The sequence below is a fragment of the Convolutriloba macropyga genome, chromosome 3, assembly GCF_964194025.1.
Source record: "Convolutriloba macropyga chromosome 3, txConMacr16.3, whole genome shotgun sequence".
Taxonomy (NCBI): domain Eukaryota; kingdom Metazoa; phylum Xenacoelomorpha; order Acoela; family Convolutidae; genus Convolutriloba; species Convolutriloba macropyga.
Genome location: NC_134470.1, coordinates 15060944 through 15084294, shown reverse-complemented (window position 1 = coordinate 15084294; position 23351 = coordinate 15060944). Strand labels below are relative to the sequence as shown.

The window sequence follows — 23351 nt, the reverse complement described above, 5'->3', positions numbered from 1 at the left end:
ATCAATTTCTTGCAATGAGAAATTAGAAGAGCATTCAAAAGTTCGAATGAATGAAAAAACAGAAAACTAATTGAAACAACGAAACAAGCAGGACATAAGGGGTTAAGGAGAGCAATCAAAACCATCACCTGCGATACACAATAGTCAAACGGATCACTTTTAAAATTAACGTTTAAAGACAAAATTGCTGCAACTGACCATGAAAATTGTGAAATGCTTAAGAGCCTAATGAGTGAGAAAAAACACACCAATACGAACAATAGAATTTGAAGGAGTATTTTCTTGGAACAGAACACAACACAAAACTTCTATGAAAAACCGATCAAAATGAAATAACTGCTGACAGTTTCTTAAACGTTGAATATTTCAAAAAAAATGTTGAAGCCTACAAGTAAAATCATGTCCCGGGCCAGACAGAATAAGCTATCCGCTACTGAAGGCGCTACCAAAAAAACATTAAAACTCTCATTTGCAAAATTATTTCCTGCTTAATTAACAATTCTTACATGGCAGGCCGTTGGAAGGATTCCCAAATAACAATGCTTCCAAAGCCTCAACAAGACCGGAAAAAAGCAGAAAAAAAACCATCTCGCCGTACCAATTGTATTGCAAAGGCCTGCGAAATTTTTGTCGAATATCTCATCCTAGGCCACTTGTGAAGCAAACAATGTCTTTGGACCACAAAAAAGTGCCTACAGTGCAAACAGATGCACAACTGATAATCTCATTGTTTTAACCCAGCACAAAAGTGAAGCATACCAGTGGTCAAATATGGTGGAACCGTCTGCCTTGATATAGGAAAAGCTTTTGTTGCAGTCTGGAGATTAGGGTTGATCGACAAACTTAGCAAAATCAGTATTTAGAAGTAAATCATCAGTTGGGTGAATTATTTCATCTCACAAAGAAACATTTAGGTAAAAATCAAGAATAAAAGAAGCGATAAATTCTCACCAGCAGCTGGCGTCCCCCAGAGTAGCCTTGTGGCGCCTTATTTATGTCTCTATAATTCCAGAAATACCAGCCGAATAGTCTCAGTTCGCAGATGACTTTGCAAAATATTACAGGTCAACGTCCAGTCAGTTCATAAAAGCAAACTCGAAGCTTCACTTATCAAGCTCATAAAGTGGTGTGATAGGCTCAAATCAAAATGAATCCGGCGAAAACAAAGTAAATGCTATTCAGGGACGCTTATAAAAGACAAGCACGACCCAGCCTAAATTTAAATGGAAAACAAACTGAAGGAGCGAAATTCATCTATTTTTAGGAATAACCATGACGCCACACCTCAACTGGAATGAACATTGTAGAGACATAAAAACCAAAGCAAACAAGATAATCGTGCAGCTGTGGCGACTAAGCAACCTCAATTCTGAGCAGGTAAGCATACTTCTACTGAATAATACCTGGATCTGGCCTTTAATTTTACATGAAAACGCTTGCTGGCATAACTAATCGCAAAATGGTTATCTGTAACATGCAAAAAGCGCAAAACAGAGCTCATTGCGAATTCGTTAAAGGAAACCTCGGTGGTATAACGTTCAAAATTTACATGACGAATCTAACTTACCTACTATAAAAAAACTTCAGATGCGACTGTTAAAAGACTACATCAAGCTTGCACTAAAAGAAAAAAATTGAATCAGTTTTACGTCTAATATAAAAGAAAAAGTAAAGCCCAAAAAACAATTGCAAAAACACCTTGGACTTTCTGATTCAATGAACTACCTGACAATCATTATTCTTGTCGTGCTGGTTTTAAATCAGTGAGCACTTGATTTGAGAGTTTCTCAATTACGGAGAACAAATCCAATTCAACTTTGAATTCAATCCAATTCATTTCAATTCAATTCAAATCAATTCAATTCAAAAACAATTCAATTCAATTTGAGACAAATTTATTTGTCACGAAAAGTGAACAAAAATTGTACAGTAAAAGCAATTCTCCAGTCAAAACGTGTGCATGTTTGCGGAACTCATCAGTATACTAAAAGCAAAAAACACAGCGGGAGTTAGTTGCCCAAAGCGCCAGAAAAACTCTCTCGAGTGTGCAGACACAGCTGGTTGATACTCAGCCCTTCTTATAGTTTAAGCTTGATTCGATTTCTTTTTTCTCTTTTAACTACTTATTCTTTCTTTCTCTCCCTGACAAAACTTATTTTCCTGCCTAACAATGCCCAATAACAACTGCAAACGCGGCTAGCCAGAAGCACGCAACAACAAGAAATCGTAATCAGAAAAAGTCAGTAATAACCCTCCACGGTGTTTAAAATGGCCTCGTACATCAGTAAGAGTGGACGGTTTAGCGCCAATGTCGCAAATTCAAACTCAAACTCACAAACTCCTGAAACTGCTTTTGTAAAAAAACTTGATTGATAATGATTGTATATGGCTTTATTCTTGGTGGTTGAATTCAATGAGGCTAGAAGACGCGGCCAAAAACTAAAACTTGCAGATTACTTGATTTTAAAGAACAAAAACGAACAAATTTTCACATTGAATACCGTTTTTGCAGATAAAACAACACCTCAATCATTTATGCAAATACCTACTTTCTTTGGGACGACTAAAGATTGAAAAATACCTGTTGCTTGGCCTTCATAGGTAGCAAAAGCGGAAAATTTTGCAATCGAGTCTTCAACTTTTTGAGCAAAAATTTAGAGTTAACGTTGTTCTGAAATTTTTGACGGATTTTTAAAACTGATCTCGTAGGTGCTTCGAAAAAAATTAACTTTGAGAAAAAATTCATATTGGATGCTATAACTATTTTCTCAATGATTATATAGAAAATTCCGAGACGTGGTGTCACAACAGTCTTACAAAAATGACGATACGCAAAAAAAAATTGAGAAAAAAATTGAGAAAAAAAAGAGATGATCCAGCACCCGGGCAAAATGCCAGCATTTGCAATTGAACGGACAAATAATGGGATCCAAAAACTCTTACTTAGGTTTGCGATCAGTTGCAGTTGAAAAATGCTGTGATTCCATTTCTGAGTGTTGTTGTAACTTTTAATTTTTTACTAGTCATGTGTTTCGACCAATTAATTTGAAGCGTTCGGCTCTGAATCTCATTTTTCCCAGTCGGCTCTGCACCCGTTTGGCTGTAATTCCTATTTCCGTTTAACATATATCTTATTTCCATACCATTGATCCGTGTGTTGCCTTTTCTGTTTAATTATGAGCTGCCAAGTTGAAATCGCCAAAACTGCGTCGTTTTGCCGGAAAAATAAATACCAAAGAAATTAAGGATCAACGAAATGCAACCTTTGACAAAAGTTTTTTGTAAAAACAAAAAATTGCTGAGAGAAGAGCTGACATTTTTCATTAAAAGCAGAATTAAGTGGGAATGTGTTGAATTAGCGACGAATTTTAACTTCCCCTGGCACTGCACAATAACTATCTTTCAAGATTAATACCAATTCTTGATAAGTCATCTTGTATATCGAATTATTCTTTAGCGGATATTGCACTACTTTTTTGAAATTTAAGAGTTAAATTAGCCCTGTTCTCGCAAAATGCCCAGTTGTAAATCATATTTCTCGTAAACTCCTGGTATTAAAACTTTTTGTAGGGTTTTGAAATTCACCTGCAATGAAGACAGTTATGAGTTGAGACAGGCAAGCGACTGCACACAGTCCAGCCACAACGAAGAGAGGAGTCTTGTCAAAGACAGGAGGACCTTCGCCATCACCACTTCCAATGTCAACTCTTCCACCATCTGGGGAAATTAACATCAATGGAAACTTAATTGAAAGGACAAATCTGATTGTTTGTTCCTACCATCCCGCCCTCTCTTGTTATTGCTAATTAATTGTAAACATACAATGGTCACAAATGATGCCATACAATTCAACGCAATCTCTTTATAAAATCCGTTGTACGATTACAAGGAAATCGTATATGTCTTTGTACTATCACTAGATCATATTTGATCCTTGTATGATTGTTAAGTGATGTATATATGAAGTGATATAAACAAAACAATTAGTTAAATTTAAATCCTATATAGTTTGTTTTCCTGTTGTTTTTCATACTTCAAAGTCAGCAAGGAGACTCAGAACTGGGGTCATTAAAACAGTGGGGGGGGGGGGGGGGGGAGGAATAGATCCCACCATCTTGTGAGACTTTTTTGATGAATGATTTAAACAGAGAGAGGTCAAAAAGCAAACTGTCACGGGAAATGAAATCATCGATGGTAAAATTTCAATTATGAATCTCGGAAGAACAATTCCGAAAGACAGTTCTGAAAATAAGCGAAACTTGACTTGCCTTGAGTTGGAGAAGAGTTGGTCACTACTTCAGGATCTGTCAACTCCGCTATTCCGATAGACATTTTACAATCACACTTCATTACATTCATTCATTCATTCATTCAAATCAAATCAGGATGGAAGGAAACCCAATAATGAGTTTCAAAAAGGATTCATTTCTCAATAACGGGAAGCAATTAGCTCTCAATCACTTTTGAAGAATACAATAACACCCATTTGCCCGTTTGGGCGAAATAAACAAAAGGTTAAGCAAGTAGGATCTAATCAGGCTCCATTTCATTGTCAGAGGTTGGGAAATGACATGAAATTTTTGATCTGATTTGATTTGGTTTTCATATTTGATCAATAAATTTGAAAACAGTAACAAGCAATTTGGTGCCAATGGCTTACTTAAAAATACAGCAGCGTCGAAAAACGAACAGCCTTATTCAGTTTATCGAAGCAATTAATCTTTGAAAGGATTTTTAACAATTACCTAATTATGTGTTGAAATACATTTTCAATCTGATTTCAGGTCCAATTACTAACTGGCACATAATAAAAGCCAACAAAAGCCGCAATTTAGGCCTTTCAATTAAAAATTTATCTCAAGGAGTAATTATTTTTTGAAAGCGTCAGTGTCTTATAATGCGAAGGCTCAAATTAAGCTAGAAAACGACAGATTACCTAATTAATTATTTTTTTCAAGACTTATCTTATAAACGGTACTTTCGAGCAGACGTTAATAGAGTTGGCGTCTAAGTCAAATCGAAATCTTGAGCAAGTGCAGACGACTTCAGATAAAATACGTCGTTTTAATTGCCAATTTGATATTTTAGCTGCATTTGTTAGACAGAATGCTTTTATTGGTTATAGTTTGTCTTCGAAGCATCACTTAACGCACCTAAACTTGAACAAAAAAATTGCTTTCAAAAAAATTCCAAAATAATGAAGATTCAACAAAAAAATTTTATTACTGAAGGACCTTGTTGATGGAAACTTCGCTCGGAAACATATTTGTTGAGTTTTGATGGAACATATTTAATGGGAAGTCTACTATTTATTGCTGACATGAAAAAAATGGTTGGCACAGGATATCTAAAGCTCTCAATGGCGCTTTTCCCAGAGAAAAAAACAGTAAAAACCAGTGGAACTGCAGAAGAAAACTAAATAACTATACCAGCCACAATGCGCATATTGCCGTGTAACTAAATAATGCTAAGTTGTCCCGACGTCTGATTGGCATAAGAGCGAGGTTAAGTTTGAAATATTGTCGGTTGTTTGATCTGTCACATTTCGGTGGCCTCTTTTATTCCAGTGGATCTCACCTCAATCATATCTCAAAATTTTTAGGAAAGTAAAAATTTTTGATCATTTCTCAAAATTGTGGAAAACTGGTTGTGGTACCCTTCTTACGATACTTCGCACGGTACTTGAAAAACAACGAGAACAGGAGCACAAAAAAGACAGCCTAAAGATTCAGGAGTTGACTGAAAACCAAAAACGACCAAAAACGCAGACAGATACTTGACTGTACAATGTATACTTTACGACAATTGTCAAATTGGAACAAAGAAACGAATTTAGCCAGAGAGAATAAAAATGACTTAGGGCTTATGAACTAAAAAAATGTTGAAAAAGTCAGAAAAAGAATAAACTTAACAATATATTACAAATGCAACTATGAAAATTAGAAAAAAAAGTATGATTCAATCTTGAACTCTTTATTTTTTTTGATATTGAGCTTTGATGTTAAGCTTCTGATATTAAATGATAGCTAGATTTCCGTGAACTATTTGAAATCAAGCAAAATTTTGGTTTGTAATTAAGAAATAGCGTCGCGTCATGCATCCTAACTAAATGCGAATGATTTATGGTATTAAAACCTTCAATGACCTTCCTACTTTTTTAACTGACAAAATATGATTTTTGCTTTTAGGACAGAATACTCAACCAGTTTGTCTTAAATTTCCAGTCTTTAGTAATCTCATTGAATAATCTGAAAATCTCAATTTCACGTGTTTCATTTGAAATGAAAAAGCTGCAACAATTAGCGTGTCATAACTCGTATTTTCTCACTGTGTAATCATTGTTGGTAATGGGTTTCGACACAGCCTTCTGAACGTCGATACAAAAAAGTTTTGGTGTCATATTTGTTGACAGCGTTTGCTCTCTTAGATTGGCCAAAACTTGAGAAATAACAGACTCCCTGATGGACACAAAGCCCAACCACTTCTGTTGCAGTGACTCTGAAGTGAAAAGACGACAACTGTCATATTCATGACAGATTTTTTTTTTACAATTCTGTGTTTTGTTCTCGATCAAATTGGATAATTTTGAATGAGGGGGATTTTTTTTCAGTTTTAGGTTCCGTTTCCTTCAATTCAACTTTTGGCCTGCTTCTCAAAATGTGTACAAAATTGAGTTTTGATTGCTTGCAAAAAATAGAGCTTTCGAAAAAGTTTTGTAATGGAACGCAACAATATGAAGTGACAGCTTAAAATGATTCTTGAATTTGATGGCAAGTTTTTAGCAGCTTTTTGTTTCAAACGGCAATTGTTTAAATTCTTTGAGCCAAAATCTTTACATCACTAAACATGTAAATTTCAGAAATTTCAGGAGGACTGGGAAAAGAAAAAGTGAAATCAAGGAGCAGGAGAAGAGATGAGCAAGTGGTCCCGAAAGACTTAAATAGCATTAAAAATCAGTGAAACTTTCCTTGAGCTGAAATTTTCGTCCAACTTTTGAGCTGAGTTTCATTCATACCATGAAATCAAATCAGAATGGGAAGGAAACCGCATTAATGGGTTTCTGAAGGGATTCATTTCTCAATAATGGGAAGTAGTCAGCTCTCAATAACTGACCAGTGGAACTGCAGAAGAAAACTAAATAACTATACCAGCCACAATGCGCATATTGCCGTGTAACTAAATAATGCTAAGTTGTCCCGACGTCTGATTGGCATAAGAGCGAGGTTAAGTTTGAAATATTGTCGGTTGTTTGATCTGTCACATTTCGGTGGCCTCTTTTATTCCAGTGGATCTCACCTCAATCATATCTCAAAATTTTTAGGAAAGTAAAAATTTTTGATCATTTCTCAAAATTGTGGAAAACTGGTTGTGGTACCCTTCTTACGATACTTCGCACGGTACTTGAAAAACAACGAGAACAGGAACACAAAAAAGACAGCCTAAAGATTCAGGAGTTGACTGAAAACCAAAAACGACCAAAAACGCAGACAGATACTTGACTGTACAATGTATACTTTACGACAATTGTCAAATTGGAACAAAGAAACGAATTTAGCCAGAGAGAATAAAAATGACTTAGGGCTTATGAACTAAAAAAATGTTGAAAAAGTCAGAAAAAGAATAAACTTAACAATATATTACAAATGCAACTATGAAAATTAGAAAAAAAAGTATGATTCAATCTTGAACTCTTTATTTTTTTTGATATTGAGCTTTGATGTTAAGCTTCTGATATTAAATGATAGCTAGATTTCCGTGAACTATTTGAAATCAAGCAAAATTTTGGTTTGTAATTAAGAAATAGCGTCGCGTCATGCATCCTAACTAAATGCGAATGATTTATGGTATTAAAACCTTCAATGACCTTCCTACTTTTTTAACTGACAAAATATGATTTTTGCTTTTAGGACAGAATACTCAACCAGTTTGTCTTAAATTTCCAGTCTTTAGTAATCTCATTGAATAATCTGAAAATCTCAATTTCACGTGTTTCATTTGAAATGAAAAAGCTGCAACAATTAGCGTGTCATAACTCGTATTTTCTCACTGTGTAATCATTGTTGGTAATGGGTTTCGACACAGCCTTCTGAACGTCGATACAAAAAAGTTTTGGTGTCATATTTGTTGACAGCGTTTGCTCTCTTAGATTGGCCAAAACTTGAGAAATAACAGACTCCCTGATGGACACAAAGCCCAACCACTTCTGTTGCAGTGACTCTGAAGTGAAAAGACGACAACTGTCATATTCATGACAGATTTTTTTTTTACAATTCTGTGTTTTGTTCTCGATCAAATTGGATAATTTTGAATGAGGGGGATTTTTTTTCAGTTTTAGGTTCCGTTTCCTTCAATTCAACTTTTGGCCTGCTTCTCAAAATGTGTACAAAATTGAGTTTTGATTGCTTGCAAAAAATAGAGCTTTCGAAAAAGTTTTGTAATGGAACGCAACAATATGAAGTGACAGCTTAAAATGATTCTTGAATTTGATGGCAAGTTTTTAGCAGCTTTTTGTTTCAAACGGCAATTGTTTAAATTCTTTGAGCCAAAATCTTTACATCACTAAACATGTAAATTTCAGAAATTTCAGGAGGACTGGGAAAAGAAAAAGTGAAATCAAGGAGCAGGAGAAGAGATGAGCAAGTGGTCCCGAAAGACTTAAATAGCATTAAAAATCAGTGAAACTTTCCTTGAGCTGAAATTTTCGTCCAACTTTTGAGCTGAGTTTCATTCATACCATGAAATCAAATCAGAATGGGAAGGAAACCGCATTAATGGGTTTCTGAAGGGATTCATTTCTCAATAACGGGAAGTAGTCAGCTCTCAATAACTCTTGAATAATATGATAGCAACCATTTCCCCGCTTTACAAATTTAACAAAATCATAAACAAATTTATCTAATCAACCTAATTTCTTTTTCAGCAGTTGAAAAAAAATAAAGGTTTTGATTTGATTGTATGCTTCGCGGTTTTCATAATCGATCATTTCATTTCCTTAAAAGAAAGCAGCAATCAATTTGGAGCCAATGTGCACTGTGTTCACGTGAACAATTTGATCTTTAGATGACTTCATTACACGGAACACAAAACGTTTTATTTGTTTTCGAAGCATTTCTTGCCGCATTGAAAATAAACCACAGAATGTTTGTGCTTTCAAAGAATTCCAATATCTCTTATCATTCTACAATAAACTTATATTACCAAGTGACATTGCCTATAGAAAGATAGTTCCAAAGAAACATTCGTTTTGTTTTGCTCAAAACACATTTTTTGTGGGAAGAATGCTGTTTGCTGCTGCCATGACATGAAATTGTAGGAATAGGAAAAAAAGTTTGCAAAGGAGCTTTTTCTTTAAGCAAAGCGGTTAATAACAAAAAGAACCACAGAGCGAAAAGAAACTTAATGCATATATAAGCCATCATGCGCATATTACTGTGTAAGTAAATGCTCAGCTGCCTGATTGGCATAAAAACGATATTGAGTTTGAAATAGGGTTAGTTTTTTCTATTTGCCTCACATCTGGAAAAATTTCTTTCAGTGGATCTAAGCACAATCATATCTCTTCAAAGGAATGGGCAAACAACAATTTTTAATTTACTTTCAAAGATATGAAAAATAGGTAGTGAACCCGTTCTCAAAAAACTTTATACGAAACTGGAATTATAACGAGTACACCAACACTCAAAAAGCAGCCAATCGTCTCCCGAACGACCCAAGAAACAGCCATATATATATATATATATATATATATATATATATATATATATATATATATATATATATATATATATATATATATACAGTATATGCACTTTATGACTAAAATCAGAGTGGAACGAAAAACTCATAAAAGTTTACAAACTCACAATGAAGGTACACATAACAAATTTAGCAAAGTGCAGCTAACAGTTTTGAAATTGAGCTTGAAACCAGCTTGAGCTCTACATTTCTTACATTTTGACCATTTTGATTTTTATCCTCTGAGTTTGAATGACCAGTCGGACTTCGTGAACTATTTGAAGTTCAGAAAAATTTGGCATGTAATTGTGACATGGAATCTCCTTACACGTCGCCTTAGTTTTGATAGTTTAAATTTTTACAAATTAATCCTTTAACTATTTTTCCTATTTCTGTACAATAAACTCGACAAATTTTTGATGTAAGTCATTCTTCTTGAGTTTTGCAAAAGAAAATGATCTGAATCTGAAAGTGTCGTGGGCGGTAACACGGGTCAAAAAATTCAATAAGTTGAATTTTAAATTAAATTTTGAACTGAAAATATACAAAAATTAGCTTGTATTTATAGTAGTTATCTATGCGAAAATATACAGAGAAAGTTTAGATAAGCTAAAAATATTTTACATGATTGGCATGTGAATAGATCTTAACTCCGAATCCCCGAGGCGATTTTCTATTTTCATCAACATTTCATGAGAATCATATATGGCTTGGGTACAATCGAGTTCAGTAGTTGGAGGTCGGTGGATGTTAGAGTCAGGTTTCTGTTGGTGGGAGAATTTACTCCTGACATATGATTGATAGGTCAATAAGATAATGATAGGGCTTAAACAACACTAGAAATGAGTTTAGTTTTGTGGCCATTACTTATCGACACAGCAATAAAGTTTGTCAGGTAAGTTCTTCTTTCGTTCTTTGAAACTTTATTAAAGAAATCTTCTAATTTTCTTCATGTTTCTTTAAACGCATCACATCCTCCCTCCTTTTTAAGCAAGTTTGTGGGTATAGGTTCCCCAAATCTGTCGGGTTGTTTTCTGTTTCTTGTTGATGTTGGTGAAGGCTCTGACGTTTCGGGTTGTTGGTGCTCTGCAAATGATGTGGCTGCAGAAGCTTCATCTTCAAGTGAAGGTCCTACATCTGTCTTCTGAAGTTGTTGTTCTGATTGAGATATGGTCTCCTCCACTGCTGGTTCAGTTTCATTGTCTTCGTCTAGTATCGCAATTTGGTTGTCGCTCACTAGAATAGTCCGTGCTGAGTTTTCGGGCTGTTTGGAAGATGTGTTCAAGCCCTTTCTGATAATGAAGGTAGCAGGAACTGTTTTTTTCTTTTCGTTGGCCTTTAATAGAATGGGTTCGCACAAGTCGAAATCTGCTATTGCTGGTAGTCTCAATCTGCGTCCCAACAAGAATTCAACTGAAGTTTTGCCCCTCGTCTTTGAAGCGTTGCGATGTGTCATCAGCGCCCTTTGCAGGAAAGCTCCAAATGACACATTAAGGTCGGGACTCCACGCTTGAAATGCCCGCTTCAATGTCTGAACTGCTCTTTCAGCTAGTCCATTAGCTCTTGGATGATAGACGGATGATTCCATTTTATTAATTTCCAGTGTATCACACCACTGTTTAAGGTCACCAATTACAAATTCAGGACCATTATCAGATAATAAAGTTTTTGGTATTCCGAACCTTGCAAAGATTTGACTAACATATTTTTCAACTGTTTCTGATGTTCTATTTCCTGCGGGGAAAGCTTCTATCCAACCAGAACCCGCGTCAACAATTACTAAGATATTGCCTGGGTCCTTAACATAACCCCAGTCCACGTGGAGCCGTTCCCAAACGTTGGCATCTGGCCACTGTTTTTCCCAGGCTAGGCCTGTTAATTTGAGAATTCTTACTAACAAAATGTTGAACGTCTTGGGTAATTCCGGTCCACCATGCTATCATTCTGACTGATGCCTCAGTTGCATTCTTCCCTGGATGTGTCTCATGCGCTTTTGCCGAAACCAAGTGTCGTAGTTCGGGTGGAATGAAAGAAACAACACCTCTGAAGATGATTCCATTATATAAAGTAAGTGCATCTTTCTGTTGTTCAAATCTTTTTTCAGCTTCTGAACATTGTTTCCAATTGCCGCTTCTGATTCGTTTCATTGTGTCCTGGAAGAGTCTGTTTGTTCCAAGTTCAGTTTTGATTTCTGCTTGGTAACCAAATCACTCTGGGCGAAGTAGATGTTATTGATTGCGAAGCACACTCGATCGTTGTCCGATTCGTCTTCATCAAAATCCATTCTGCTCAAATCATCTGCATGGGGTATTTGCTCTCCTGGTGTGTACTTCAACTCATAGTCGAAACCCATTAGAGCTATTGCTCTTCTTGTGATTCTCGCTGATGCTGTCCTCGAGATCTCCTTGTCTGTTGCAAAGAGATATTTGAGTGGTTTGTCGTCAGTCTGTAGGGTAAATCGTATTCCAAGAAGGAATTGCTTAGTGCTTCCCGCTCTAGGTTCGAGTAGTTTTGCTCCACTGGAGTCGATTTTCTCAATACATATATGACTGGATGTCCTTCTTGTGAAAGAACCCGGCCAATTGCTTTTTCCGAGACGTCAGTAGTAACTGTTGCTTCTTTTTGTAGACTATATGGCTGTACTAGTGGGTTAGCACATAATTCATTTTTTATGTCTTCAAAAGCTTTTTGTTGCATTTTGCCCCTTGAGAAACCGCTATTTCTCATGTTATTTAAGGGTAGCATTTTTGTTGCAAAATCAGGAATCATTCTTCCATAAAAATTAGCTAGCCCAAAGAAACGATTCGAGTTGTTTGTTGTTAGTTGGTGCGTTTGAATTTTTTTTTCAACATGTTTGGGATCTGGTGCTATTCCCTCCTTGGAATTGGAGTATCCCAAAAACCTAACGCTATCGACTGGTTTTGAGTTAGATTTTTGAGTCGAACTGCTCCTTGGTAGTTCCATACACCTATACATCGTCTCGAAAGATCACAACAACTTTGATTCCTTGGAATGTTGATTCGATACAATTCTGGAAGATTGAAAAAGAGTTTTTCAATCCATGAGGTAGTTGGCACATCTTGAACAGTCCCTGAGATGTGTTGATTGTGCTTATATCTTTTGCTTCTTCGTCAAGTTCAATTTGATAGTAGGCAACTGAGAGGCCAATTTTGCCAAAGTATGAGGCCCCATGTAGGTTGTGGAAGATCGTCTCCATGTCTGGTATTGGGTAGTCCTCATCCATGACCTTGCCATTGATGTGCACTTTCAAGTCCACGCAAAGTCTCAGTTCTCTACTTTTCTTTCTCTGCCACACCACTGGAGATGCATTAGTGACTCCTCCTGGCTTTACCAGTTCAAGGAAGATTTGTCTGACCATTTGTTTCAGCTTCTCTGTGACCTTGTTTAGAAGAGGAAGAGGTGTTTCTGGCTTTGGAGAACATTCGCTGTGTTCCTGGTATCAGCTTTACATGAGCTTTGTAACCCTTCACAGCAGTTAGGTGCTCGGCTGTGATGTTGTTCACATCGTGCTTGGGTTGAAGGTCTCTACCAAGTAGTCCAAATTCTTTATCAGACTGCACAACTGCAAGTTGTTTTTGCGTGAGCTTGCTTCCGTTCCACTCAACGTCACCAGTAAGTGATCCCAGAAGCTTTTATTGATGACCATCATAAGCTTCGAGATGTTTTATCTTGCAATCCAACTGAGTTTTACCAAGCTCAGTCCATATTTTTGATGATATCACTGTGCTATCTGCACCTGTGTCTACCTGCTTTTTTACTTTGCAGTTATTTATTGAGATATATTCCCATGTCACAGAGACAGGCTAAACAATTATTCTTTAGTAAAAAATATTCCTATCTCCGATGCTGGAGATGCTTGCTCTGAAGAAACATTTTCTTCTTCGCAAAAGATTTTCTGTTTATTGTACTTACCTGAGTTTGGTTGGGGTTTGCTTCTACACAATTTTGAGAAGTGTACCACCTTTTCACAGGTGTTGCATTTTTACTTATCGCTGGACAGGGTCTACTAAAGTGTGGCTTACCTGCACACCTAGTGCACATGTTGTTGCTTTTATTAGCCGTAATTTTTTCATTCGGTTTTCGAAAGGTCTTTTTGAAGTTGTACCCAACTTCTTTTTTCACAGTGAAGGGCTTATTACCTGATGAAGAACTTGCAAAAGCTGTTGCTGGAATTCTGAACTGAAAACTCTCGGTCATTTCAGTAACCGACATTGCTGTTTTTGCTAAGTTTTGCTTCAGGGTCCCTCAAACCTGAGATAAACTTTATTTTTACCAACTCCTTTTCGGGTTTTGCCGCTACTTATAGTTTTTTGAAGTCACAACAGCGTCCTTCTTCTCTAAGACGTGCTAGGAAGTCGTCGTCTGACTCCCCTACAGCTTGTATTACGGACAGAAATTTAGCATTTTCTGCCGTTACTACTCTCTCATAAGGAGAAATATAATTTTGAATAGCCAATCTGATGTCTTTATACGGAGTGTCTACCAAATTCCTAGGACTCATTAGGCTCCTATGTTTAATAATTGCATCTTGCCCGCACATACCTAGGAAGAGATTGGTTACCTGTAGGTACTGTACAGTATCATCGGTGTTGACCTTGTCCTCTTTCTTCTCTTCGCGACATTTCGAGACAAAAGACATAATCCACGCACTACCTGATTCTGCATTCTGTAGATCCAAAATTTGTCTGTCTGTAGCTGGTGTGGACACCATTGTCGTGGTCGGCAACACGAGTCAAAAAATTCTATAAGTTGATTTTTTCAAATTAACTTTTGAACTGAAAATATACAAAAATTCACTTGTATTTATAGTAAATATCTATGCGAAAATATACAGAGAAAGTTTAGATTAGCTAAAAATATTTTACATGATTGGCATGTGAATAGATATTAACTCCGAATCCCGGAGGTGATTTTCTTTTTTCATCAACATTTCATGAGAATCATATATGGCTTGGGTACAATCGAGTTCATTATTTGGAGGTCGGTGGATGTTAGAATCAGGTTTCTGTTGGTGGGAGAATTTACTTCTGACATATTATTGATAGGTCAATAAGATAATGATAGCGCCAAAACAAAATTAGAATTGAGTTTAGCTTTGTGGCCATTACTTATCGACACAGCAAAAAAAGTTCGTCAGGTAAGTTCTTCTTTCGTTCTTTGAAACTTAATAAAGATAACTTCTAAGTTTCTTGATGATTCTTTGAAACCATCACAGAAAGTCTGATTGTCTCACAATTCTTTTGTGAAGAAACAGAATGAGTATTTAACGTGCCATAACTCGTCTTGCCTCATCGAGGTTGTCGGGCTACCGTGTTCTTATTGCTAATAATGGGTTTTAGACACAACTTTCAGACCACTGGTACAAAAAAAACGCTTTCAATGAGATTTTCAGGTTTCTTCACAGCTTTTGCTTTCTCAGATTGAGAAAAAGATGAAATCTATGAGACCCTCTAAACGACGCAAAGCCCAGCATCATCGGGGGCAGAAATTTGGAAGTATTTTAAGGACAAGTGCCATACGTCTGTTGAGTCGATTTTTCCGGATGACGACTTTGAGAAGATAAAGTTATCATTACCCTATCAGAGCGCAAGAGTAGTCTGCTTGCTGGCATCATAACTGAGAGATTTTTCGGAGTCATTGTCAAATGCATTGGTGCTCAATTCACATCCACAACCATATGAGCAAATTTTATTGCAATAGAAATTCAATTCTGCTGACAATTTTGTTAAAAGGAGATGATGTTTCACAAAATTTCAGGGGAAACAATTCAGAAGTGATCTTTCGAAAACAGTCATATGTCTGTTGAGTCAATTTTGCCGGAATACAACTTTGAAAGGACAGAGTTATCATTACCCTATCAGAGCGCAAGAACAGACTGCTTGCTGGCACCATAATTGAGAAGACTTTTCCGGAGGCGTTATCGAATGAATACCTTGGTGCCCAGTTGACTTCCACTGAGACATGGTCAAATTGATTTGTAGGACACACCCTATGAAAAACTTTTCTTGATCTAGCCGTTTTTACAGTTCCGGATTAGGTTTCATTTATAAAAGTTCAAGATAATTAGCCCAGACTCTTACAAAAGGGACACTGCAGTATACTTTGTCAAGACGCCCACCAAAAATCAACTGAAAGAAAGTCTCAGATATAGCTCACAATATGATAGTCAAAAGAAGGTATTTAAGAATTTAACTGTATTTAGAAAGCTAAATAGGCAATGCAGATGAAGGGAAAACGTAACTTTACGGTATACGAGATGATCAAATTTGGCCGACAGATACCAAATCTGTGGAGAGCAAATTAAATTTTCAGCAAATTTTCATGCTACTGGAACAAAAGACTTTCAATACCAAAAAACTTTGGTGTCATTTTTAGTTTAAAACAACATGAATTGTTTTCAGCAATTATTAGGTCGGCGCTAAATATGAGAAACAAAAAATCTTCAGATTAAAGAGAAATGGAAAACACTGCTTACGTCACAGAGGAATCAGTAACTACTACTTAACATTTTGAGTTGGGTTCATACCAATAGCAAAAAATATGTAGATCTTTTAAGTAAAGAGATTTAGAACGCACCACAGAAAAAAAAACACTTGCCATTTTATGTTCACTAGGCAGAATTTCAAAATTTAATTGGGCGATTTATATTAAAAAAACAAAAACAAATTGAAGCTTTCTGGAAGGCTTTTTGGGAGTTTCGGGATTAGTGGTTCTATCAATTATAGTTGAAAACAAGTTTTTTAAGAACACAATGAAGATAATACTTTGGCAGAAAAAACGCTCTTAGTTATTATTGAAAACACTCTTAGGAAACACTGGGAAAACTGTGACGTAGCTCTTAGGAAAACACTGCTTACGTCACAGAGGAATCAGTAACTACTACTTAACATTTTGAGTTGGGTTCATACAAATAGCATAAAATATGTAGATCTTTTAAGTAAAGAGATTTAGAACGCACCACAGAAAAAAAACACCTGCCATTTTATGTTCACTAGGCAGAATTTCAAAATTTAATTGGGCGATTTATATTAAAAAACAAAAACTAATTGAAGCTTTCTGGAAGGCTTTTTGGGAGTTTCGGGATTAGTGGTTCTATCAATTATAGTTGAAAACAAGTTTTTTAAGAACACAATGAAGATAATACTTTGGCAGAAAAAACGCGCTTAGTTATTATTGAAAACACTCTTAGGAAACACTGGGAAAACTGTGACGTAGCTCTTAGGAAAACGCTGCTTACGTCACAGAGGAATCAGTAACTACTACTTAACATTTTGAGTTGGGTTCATACCAATAGCATAAAATATGTAGATCTTTTAAGTAAAGAGATTTAGAACGCACCACAGAAAAAAAACACCTGCCATTTTATGTTCACTAGGCAGAATTTCAAAATTTAATTGGGCGATTTATATTAAAAAAACAAAAACTAATTGAAGCTTTCTGGAAGGCTTTTTGGGAGTTTCGGGATTAGTGGTTCTATCAATTATAGTTGAAAACAAGTTTTTTAAGAACACAATGAAGATAATACTTTGGCAGAAAAAACGCTCTTAGTTATTATTGGAATTGAGTAAAAAATCAAAGCCTTCGAAAAAATTTTAATAAATAAAGAACTGGCTTTTAAACTCACCATTTTTGAATTTCCCCGGCAAAAAAATTATCCTAAACTGTTTAATAGAACGACTGAAGAAGTTTTTTTTCATAACTGCTAGGAGATACCAAAAATTTCGACAAAAACTTACAAGCCTTCAATTTTAGTTTTCAATGATTGCAGAAATATTTGTAAGGAAACCAATATTGCACCACCAAAGTGTGTTCGCTTGGTATATTAAAAATTAAAGCAAATAACATTCCGATGGAAACACATCAATTTGTTTGTTTCTTGGTAGTTCAAATAGAATTTTAGAGACATTGGGATTTTTTTAAAAAAGGGCAAACTGTCACTCATTGAAATGTCGGACCTCAAAATAACAATGTTTCGATCAAATTATTCTCAGTAGTAGAGAACCTACATAGGATTGCGTTAAATGCAAGTTGTTAGCAAACAGAAAATTGAATAAGCAAAAATCAGGTCCGATCCACAAAGACAAAAAATCAAAGCGTCAAAGTTAACAAAAAATTCTAAGTTATATCAAAAGCGCGAAACCATTCAAAATAAAAGTGCCCTTCAGAAAAATTCCATCGAGTCGTAAGGTAAATGAAAATTTAGGTCACAAAAGCTATTTTCTGGGTTTTAGAAACCATTAAAGTTTGGTCGAAGTGAGAAGAAATAGACAGATTTAAAAAAATAACTAAAAAAAGATATTCAAAGTACCCTTGAACCTCAATTAATTTGTTAACGTTATAGTAAAAACAACCCAAAAATTGTCAAATCCCAAAACAAAAACTGAAGTCCTTGTGTGGAAGCACTTTTGTGGAAGTACTTAAGCACCAACAAAAAGGCTGATAATTTAAAGCAAAGGAAAAAGGGTTCAATCAATTGCAGGAACTCAAACATGGAACTTTGCTACTGGAGAAGAGGTCAATTTATTTTTACAAGAAGTTGCGTGTGCAATAAAAAACAAGGTTATAATTTTTCAGCTCGATATATATCGAAAGGTTTTTGAAAACATGGAAAGACTTGAGTGTTTATAATGTTCTGCTCCTACCGGCAAATCGGCAAGGTTTTTAGATCGTCAGCAAGCAATTATTTCCCATCCAACCAAATGGAGTTGAAGACAAACTCCTGGAAATCAGAACGATCTAAAGAATTTCAGCCAGAGCATGCAAAAAAAGTAAAATATTTAGACCAAAATGGCAAAGAAGGAGAACATTAAAGTGCAGAAAACTATCTTAGTGACGAAAAAGCGCTATTGCGTGCACCTATGAACTAATGCAGATTAACTACTCTTTGTTCTAGCTAGGATTGATCATTTAGTTATATGTAGATCTAATGAAATACACATTAATGAAATTAAAAAGTCATCATTTTTAAATTTGTAAAAAGTTTGAGGAGACGACGAATTCTAGGAAATAGTATTGAAACACACACACACACACACACACACACACACACACACACACACACACACACACACACACACACACACACACACACACACACACACACACACACACACACACACACACACACACACACACACACACACACTCAAAGTATAACAAACTTGTGTACAGTACAAGACTGCGAGCCTAGTGGTGAACGCAAAGTAAGCCAAAGTAAAAGAAAGCAGACATAAAAGCAAGCTTAATGTTATGTAATAGCTATAAAACTTTCACAAATAAAACATAGTTAACCATTACAATGCACACTGCGCATTGTATTATAGTACATAATGTATTCCAAAGCACCAAAGAAACAAAAAATATCCAATTTTTAGACATCTAGTGGGTTAGGGCCTCAGCTAGCCGCTGTCGATGGCCATGCCTTTCATCTGCTGTGGGATGTTATCCGGAATCCGCGAGCCGTTTATCGCAGCGAAACCGCGACGCGCGGAGCCCACCGGCCCGCCAGGGGCAACTTAAAATACGGGTATCCCAAAATTTTTCGGCTTTCATTTTCCAAATTCGGCTTGCTTGCTTATCGACTTGCTTGACCACCACCGAACCTAGTATATGACCAACTTGATAAATACTTGAAATTTCAAGCAGCACAGATTTACCAATGAGAATAGATTTACAGTGAGTTGCAAATTAAGCAGTTCTCTTACTTTATCTTGCCAAGCAAACTAACCCATATGTCATGTTTATCAGAACATTTCGCATTTCACCATTTTCCCAAGTTATGAAAATTTCAATGCCGGCAAATGCTTGCTGAGATATTGTCAGAACACCAAGTCTCATAGTTTGTTTTTCAAGCAACCAGAAAGATCAGTCTAGATGGCATAACAGATGCAGACTGGAGTGGAAATGTGAACAACAGAAGGTCCGCCATAAGATAATATTAAAACATATAAACTTAGGTGACATTGGTGGGCATTTAGTCGGCAAGTCAATGCGAAAAAACAGTGTAACTTTCAACTTGTGAAACCGAGCATGAAAAAACTCGCAGCAGTTGATCAAAAAATCTCTTTAAAAGATCTTCCCGAGAAACTAAGTACAAAGAGAAGTCCACTACGTGCAGACCGATAACTACTAAGTACGTGCAGACCAGTAACTATCGACGAAGGCAGTCAGTGTTGCGTTGAATTTTCTACGCGGCTTCAGAAACGTCCATATCACATCGACCACTTCATCAGAGATCAGGGTCAATGCATCTCATTTGAGCTGATCTACTCTCACCAACACAAGTGATGGTAAAAACTCTTATATTATGGAATTCATTGAGAAAAAATTATAGTTTCATCAGGCCTGAAACTTCGAACGACTCCACACTTTTACAAAAAGTCGATCTGGGATACTGAAACATAGAGATGAACTTATAATATTGTCACTCATTGATATTTATATTCTTATAAAATAATCAATTGGACGTTTTGATCTGTCTGAAACCAAAAAAGGCTTGCATCAAATTGTGAAAATGCATCACCTCAAACCACCAAAAACAGGAAATGTAATATAAACTATTACGTAAAAATATTCTGAAGTTGATTGATCTTAATCTAAGAAAAAGTTTTCTCACATTCCATTTGAGCTAAAACAATTTTAATCTAATGAATTTGTACGTTTCATGACTCGTACTGCCTCGTCAAGGTTATTACGCTACTATTTTCATATATCCGCTAATGATTCAATTCAGTATAAAGAACAGAAGTTTATAGCAAATAAACTGGTTAACTGTACAGGAAGCCTATTAGTTTTTAGAGCTTCTCCACAAATTTCTATTTTATCTAAAAAGTTCCAAAAACACAACTGAGGAATATGTTTGCGTTCAATAGCAAAATCCCTCATAGAAAAAGTAACGATATATACCGAGAAAAAATCAATAAAGAACCAGCCAAATAAACAAATGTCAAATCATGACAAAGTGTTAATGTTCCTCTAATATTCAAATTAAATCCTTCAATATTGTTAATTTATTACATCAACCGTCAATTTTAAAAAATGCTTAAAATGAAAACCGATAAAGGAAAAGACAAATCCGGAATGATAATGAGTGTTCGAATGACTTCGAGAAGTGGTGACAACCAAGTTTTTAATGAAATCTTGTTCTCGAGTGAACGAGAACTTAGGCCACACTACACCTATTTATGCTCTCTATTTGGCAAAAAGTGCCGGAAATAATAGTCAAACTGAAATCAAGTTATTCACAATCTTCCACAAATTCAGAGATATGGATTAAGAGAAACATGTTTTTTTTCATGGTAGCTATATCATTTAAGAGTATCTCGCAACTGAGAGTTGATTAAAGAAGGCGGCTCAGCAATGTGCGATGGCACATAAAGTTCCGACTTTGTCCATCCACAATTTTGGCATAATTGTCTACCAAATGAGGAACAGATAGAAAACCCAAAAATTATTTTTTGGGAATCCCAAAAAACCCAAAAAAGCTCAAGTATTTTTCAAAAAAATTGCGTATGAACGATAAGATAAACTCCAAAGCAAATAACTCAGTTGAGTAAAAATTAAAGCATTAAATTGCTGTGATATGCCAATATTAAGAAAGCGAGCCAAGACGAACAGCAAAATCAAACAACAACAACAACAAACATCAATTACATCAAAAATTTTTTGTCCGTTTGAAAAAACAAAATTTAATAATTAACTCAACATACCATCAGATGAACCTAAAACTAAACAAACTAACTTATAAATCATCAGAAAAGATATGGACCAGTCCATAAAAAAGTTTGGTTACAATTAGACGAAAAAGAACAAAAACAGGAAAGTTAAAAAGTTCGCTTATTTTTTTAAAACAATTAACTTCAAAGTAGTTAAAACCATTAGAAATCAAGTCAAATATCCCAAAGGCTTACAATTACCAATGCTTCTATAGAAGGGCATTAGGACCTGTCCTTATTCATTTCTTTAAGCGGCTAAACAGAACAACAAAAAAACAACAAACAAAAATTCAATTGAAACTTGCCAGAAAACGCTGTCAAAACCGTCAAGCCATATTTCGGCCCTCAAAACTTATTCGATTGCGCCTTCTCCAAACACCGATAAGGAACTATTTGGCCATTTATGAGTGAGACTAGGTAACAAGTAGACAAAAAAGAGAGAAGGGCGAAAGTATGTAATAATTTTGATTTTTTTTCGAAACAAAATTATATCCAAAGTCATGAAAAACATTAAATACAAAAAAAAATATTTAAATAGTGTAGTTTATTCATCCATAGTAATTCTTTGAGACCTGCAATTATGCAGAATAATTCTTGCGTCTACAGAAAGAACGTCAAACATGACAAAAATCAAATAAATATATTTTTTTTGTGAAGAACCGGTGTCGAAGTCAGTAAGGTCATAACGCATTCTTTAAAAAAAAAGATTTTGGGAATTCAATCCCTTTTGACGCCTTTCCTTGACACCCACAATGTCATATTTGACCTGTAATTAACGAGATTAGGTAACAAAAAGAAAAATGAAAAGAACAAACTTGCGAAGTTAAAAAGTTTTTTATTTTTAGTTTTGGAAAACGAATGTTTTCAAAGTCCTGAAAGCCATCAGCTATCTTCTGATATCAGAATGTCGGCTCATCTATTCTTCCATAAAAAGTCAGTGAAACCTATCACTATACAGGAAAATTCGTACAACGGAAATGACAAAGTAAAATTGACAGTTAGAGTAAAAATTAAAAAATTCAATTAATTTCTTTAAGAAAGAAGTGTCTAGGCCGTTAAAACGATAATTTAAATCTATAAGCATTTTAATCTGTTCAATTGTGTTTCATTTTGAATGCTAATAATGTGATATGAGAATTGTCAGTAATGTGATAATGTGACTAGTAAACGTGAAAAACTTGCAAATTTCTAAAAAAAAATCTGAAACCTATTAGTATCATAGCCAGAAAACAATAACTTCAGGCTTAAAAACGCAATCCAATTTGAATCGAATCGGCTTAAATTTCCAATCAGTAGAATGAAAAAGCATTCTTTCTTTGTTGACATTGACCTGCAAGTTGACCAAATTAAGAAAAAAAAGGGAGTAAAAGTTCATTAAGCCATCATTTATTTAAAAATCAATTATTTTCAAAAGTCGAAACAATCATAAACTTTCGAATAAAAAACTAAATGCATTAGCTTGGAGTTGCTTAGGAAGCCAATTGGACCTATCACTCATGAGCTTTCATTTGATATGTTCTGTTCTTTAGTATTAAAAAAAGGTCTTTTTTCAAAAAAAAGAACGACTGATTGCAATCCGAATTCCTTTTTGGATTGTAACAGTCCAAGATTGGCCAAAAACTATCCCTGCTAATATTTATTGTCCGTTAAGAACTATTGATTTTTCGAATATTGTAGATATAGATAATTTGTTAGTTGAAAACTCAAAAAAAAATCTGCAATTTTGATAATAAACGAGTAAAGCTAGCAAAAAAGGCATAGTTTTAATTACAGAGCAATTTCAGCGGAAGTTGAAGTAGAAATAGCTCCGTTCTGAGTCTACAAAGATTGATTTAGTGTTGTTTGGGGGTGTAGTGCCAGCAAATTTTTTCAAAGTGGACT

The 23351-nt window shown here is 35.3% G+C and overlaps 2 protein-coding genes across 14 annotated transcripts in view; one reads left to right on the top strand and one right to left on the bottom strand.

Moving 5' to 3' along the window:
- The window catches only part of LOC142335804 (uncharacterized), a 51260-nt gene extending 36865 nt beyond the window's left edge, over positions 1–14395 (bottom strand). Inside the window, exons 1-3 of the mRNA XM_075384132.1 lie at positions 14318–14395; positions 4269–4344; positions 3586–3717 (exon numbers count right to left, since the gene is read on the bottom strand). Coding sequence (XP_075240247.1) covers positions 3586–3717; positions 4269–4344; positions 14318–14395 — 286 coding nt within the window. The remainder of the gene's footprint in view (positions 1–3585; positions 3718–4268; positions 4345–14317) is intronic.
- Positions 1–23351, top strand: part of LOC142335983 (uncharacterized) — a 174243-nt gene that overhangs the window by 132450 nt on the left and 18442 nt on the right. The gene's annotated exons all lie outside the window — the stretch shown is intronic.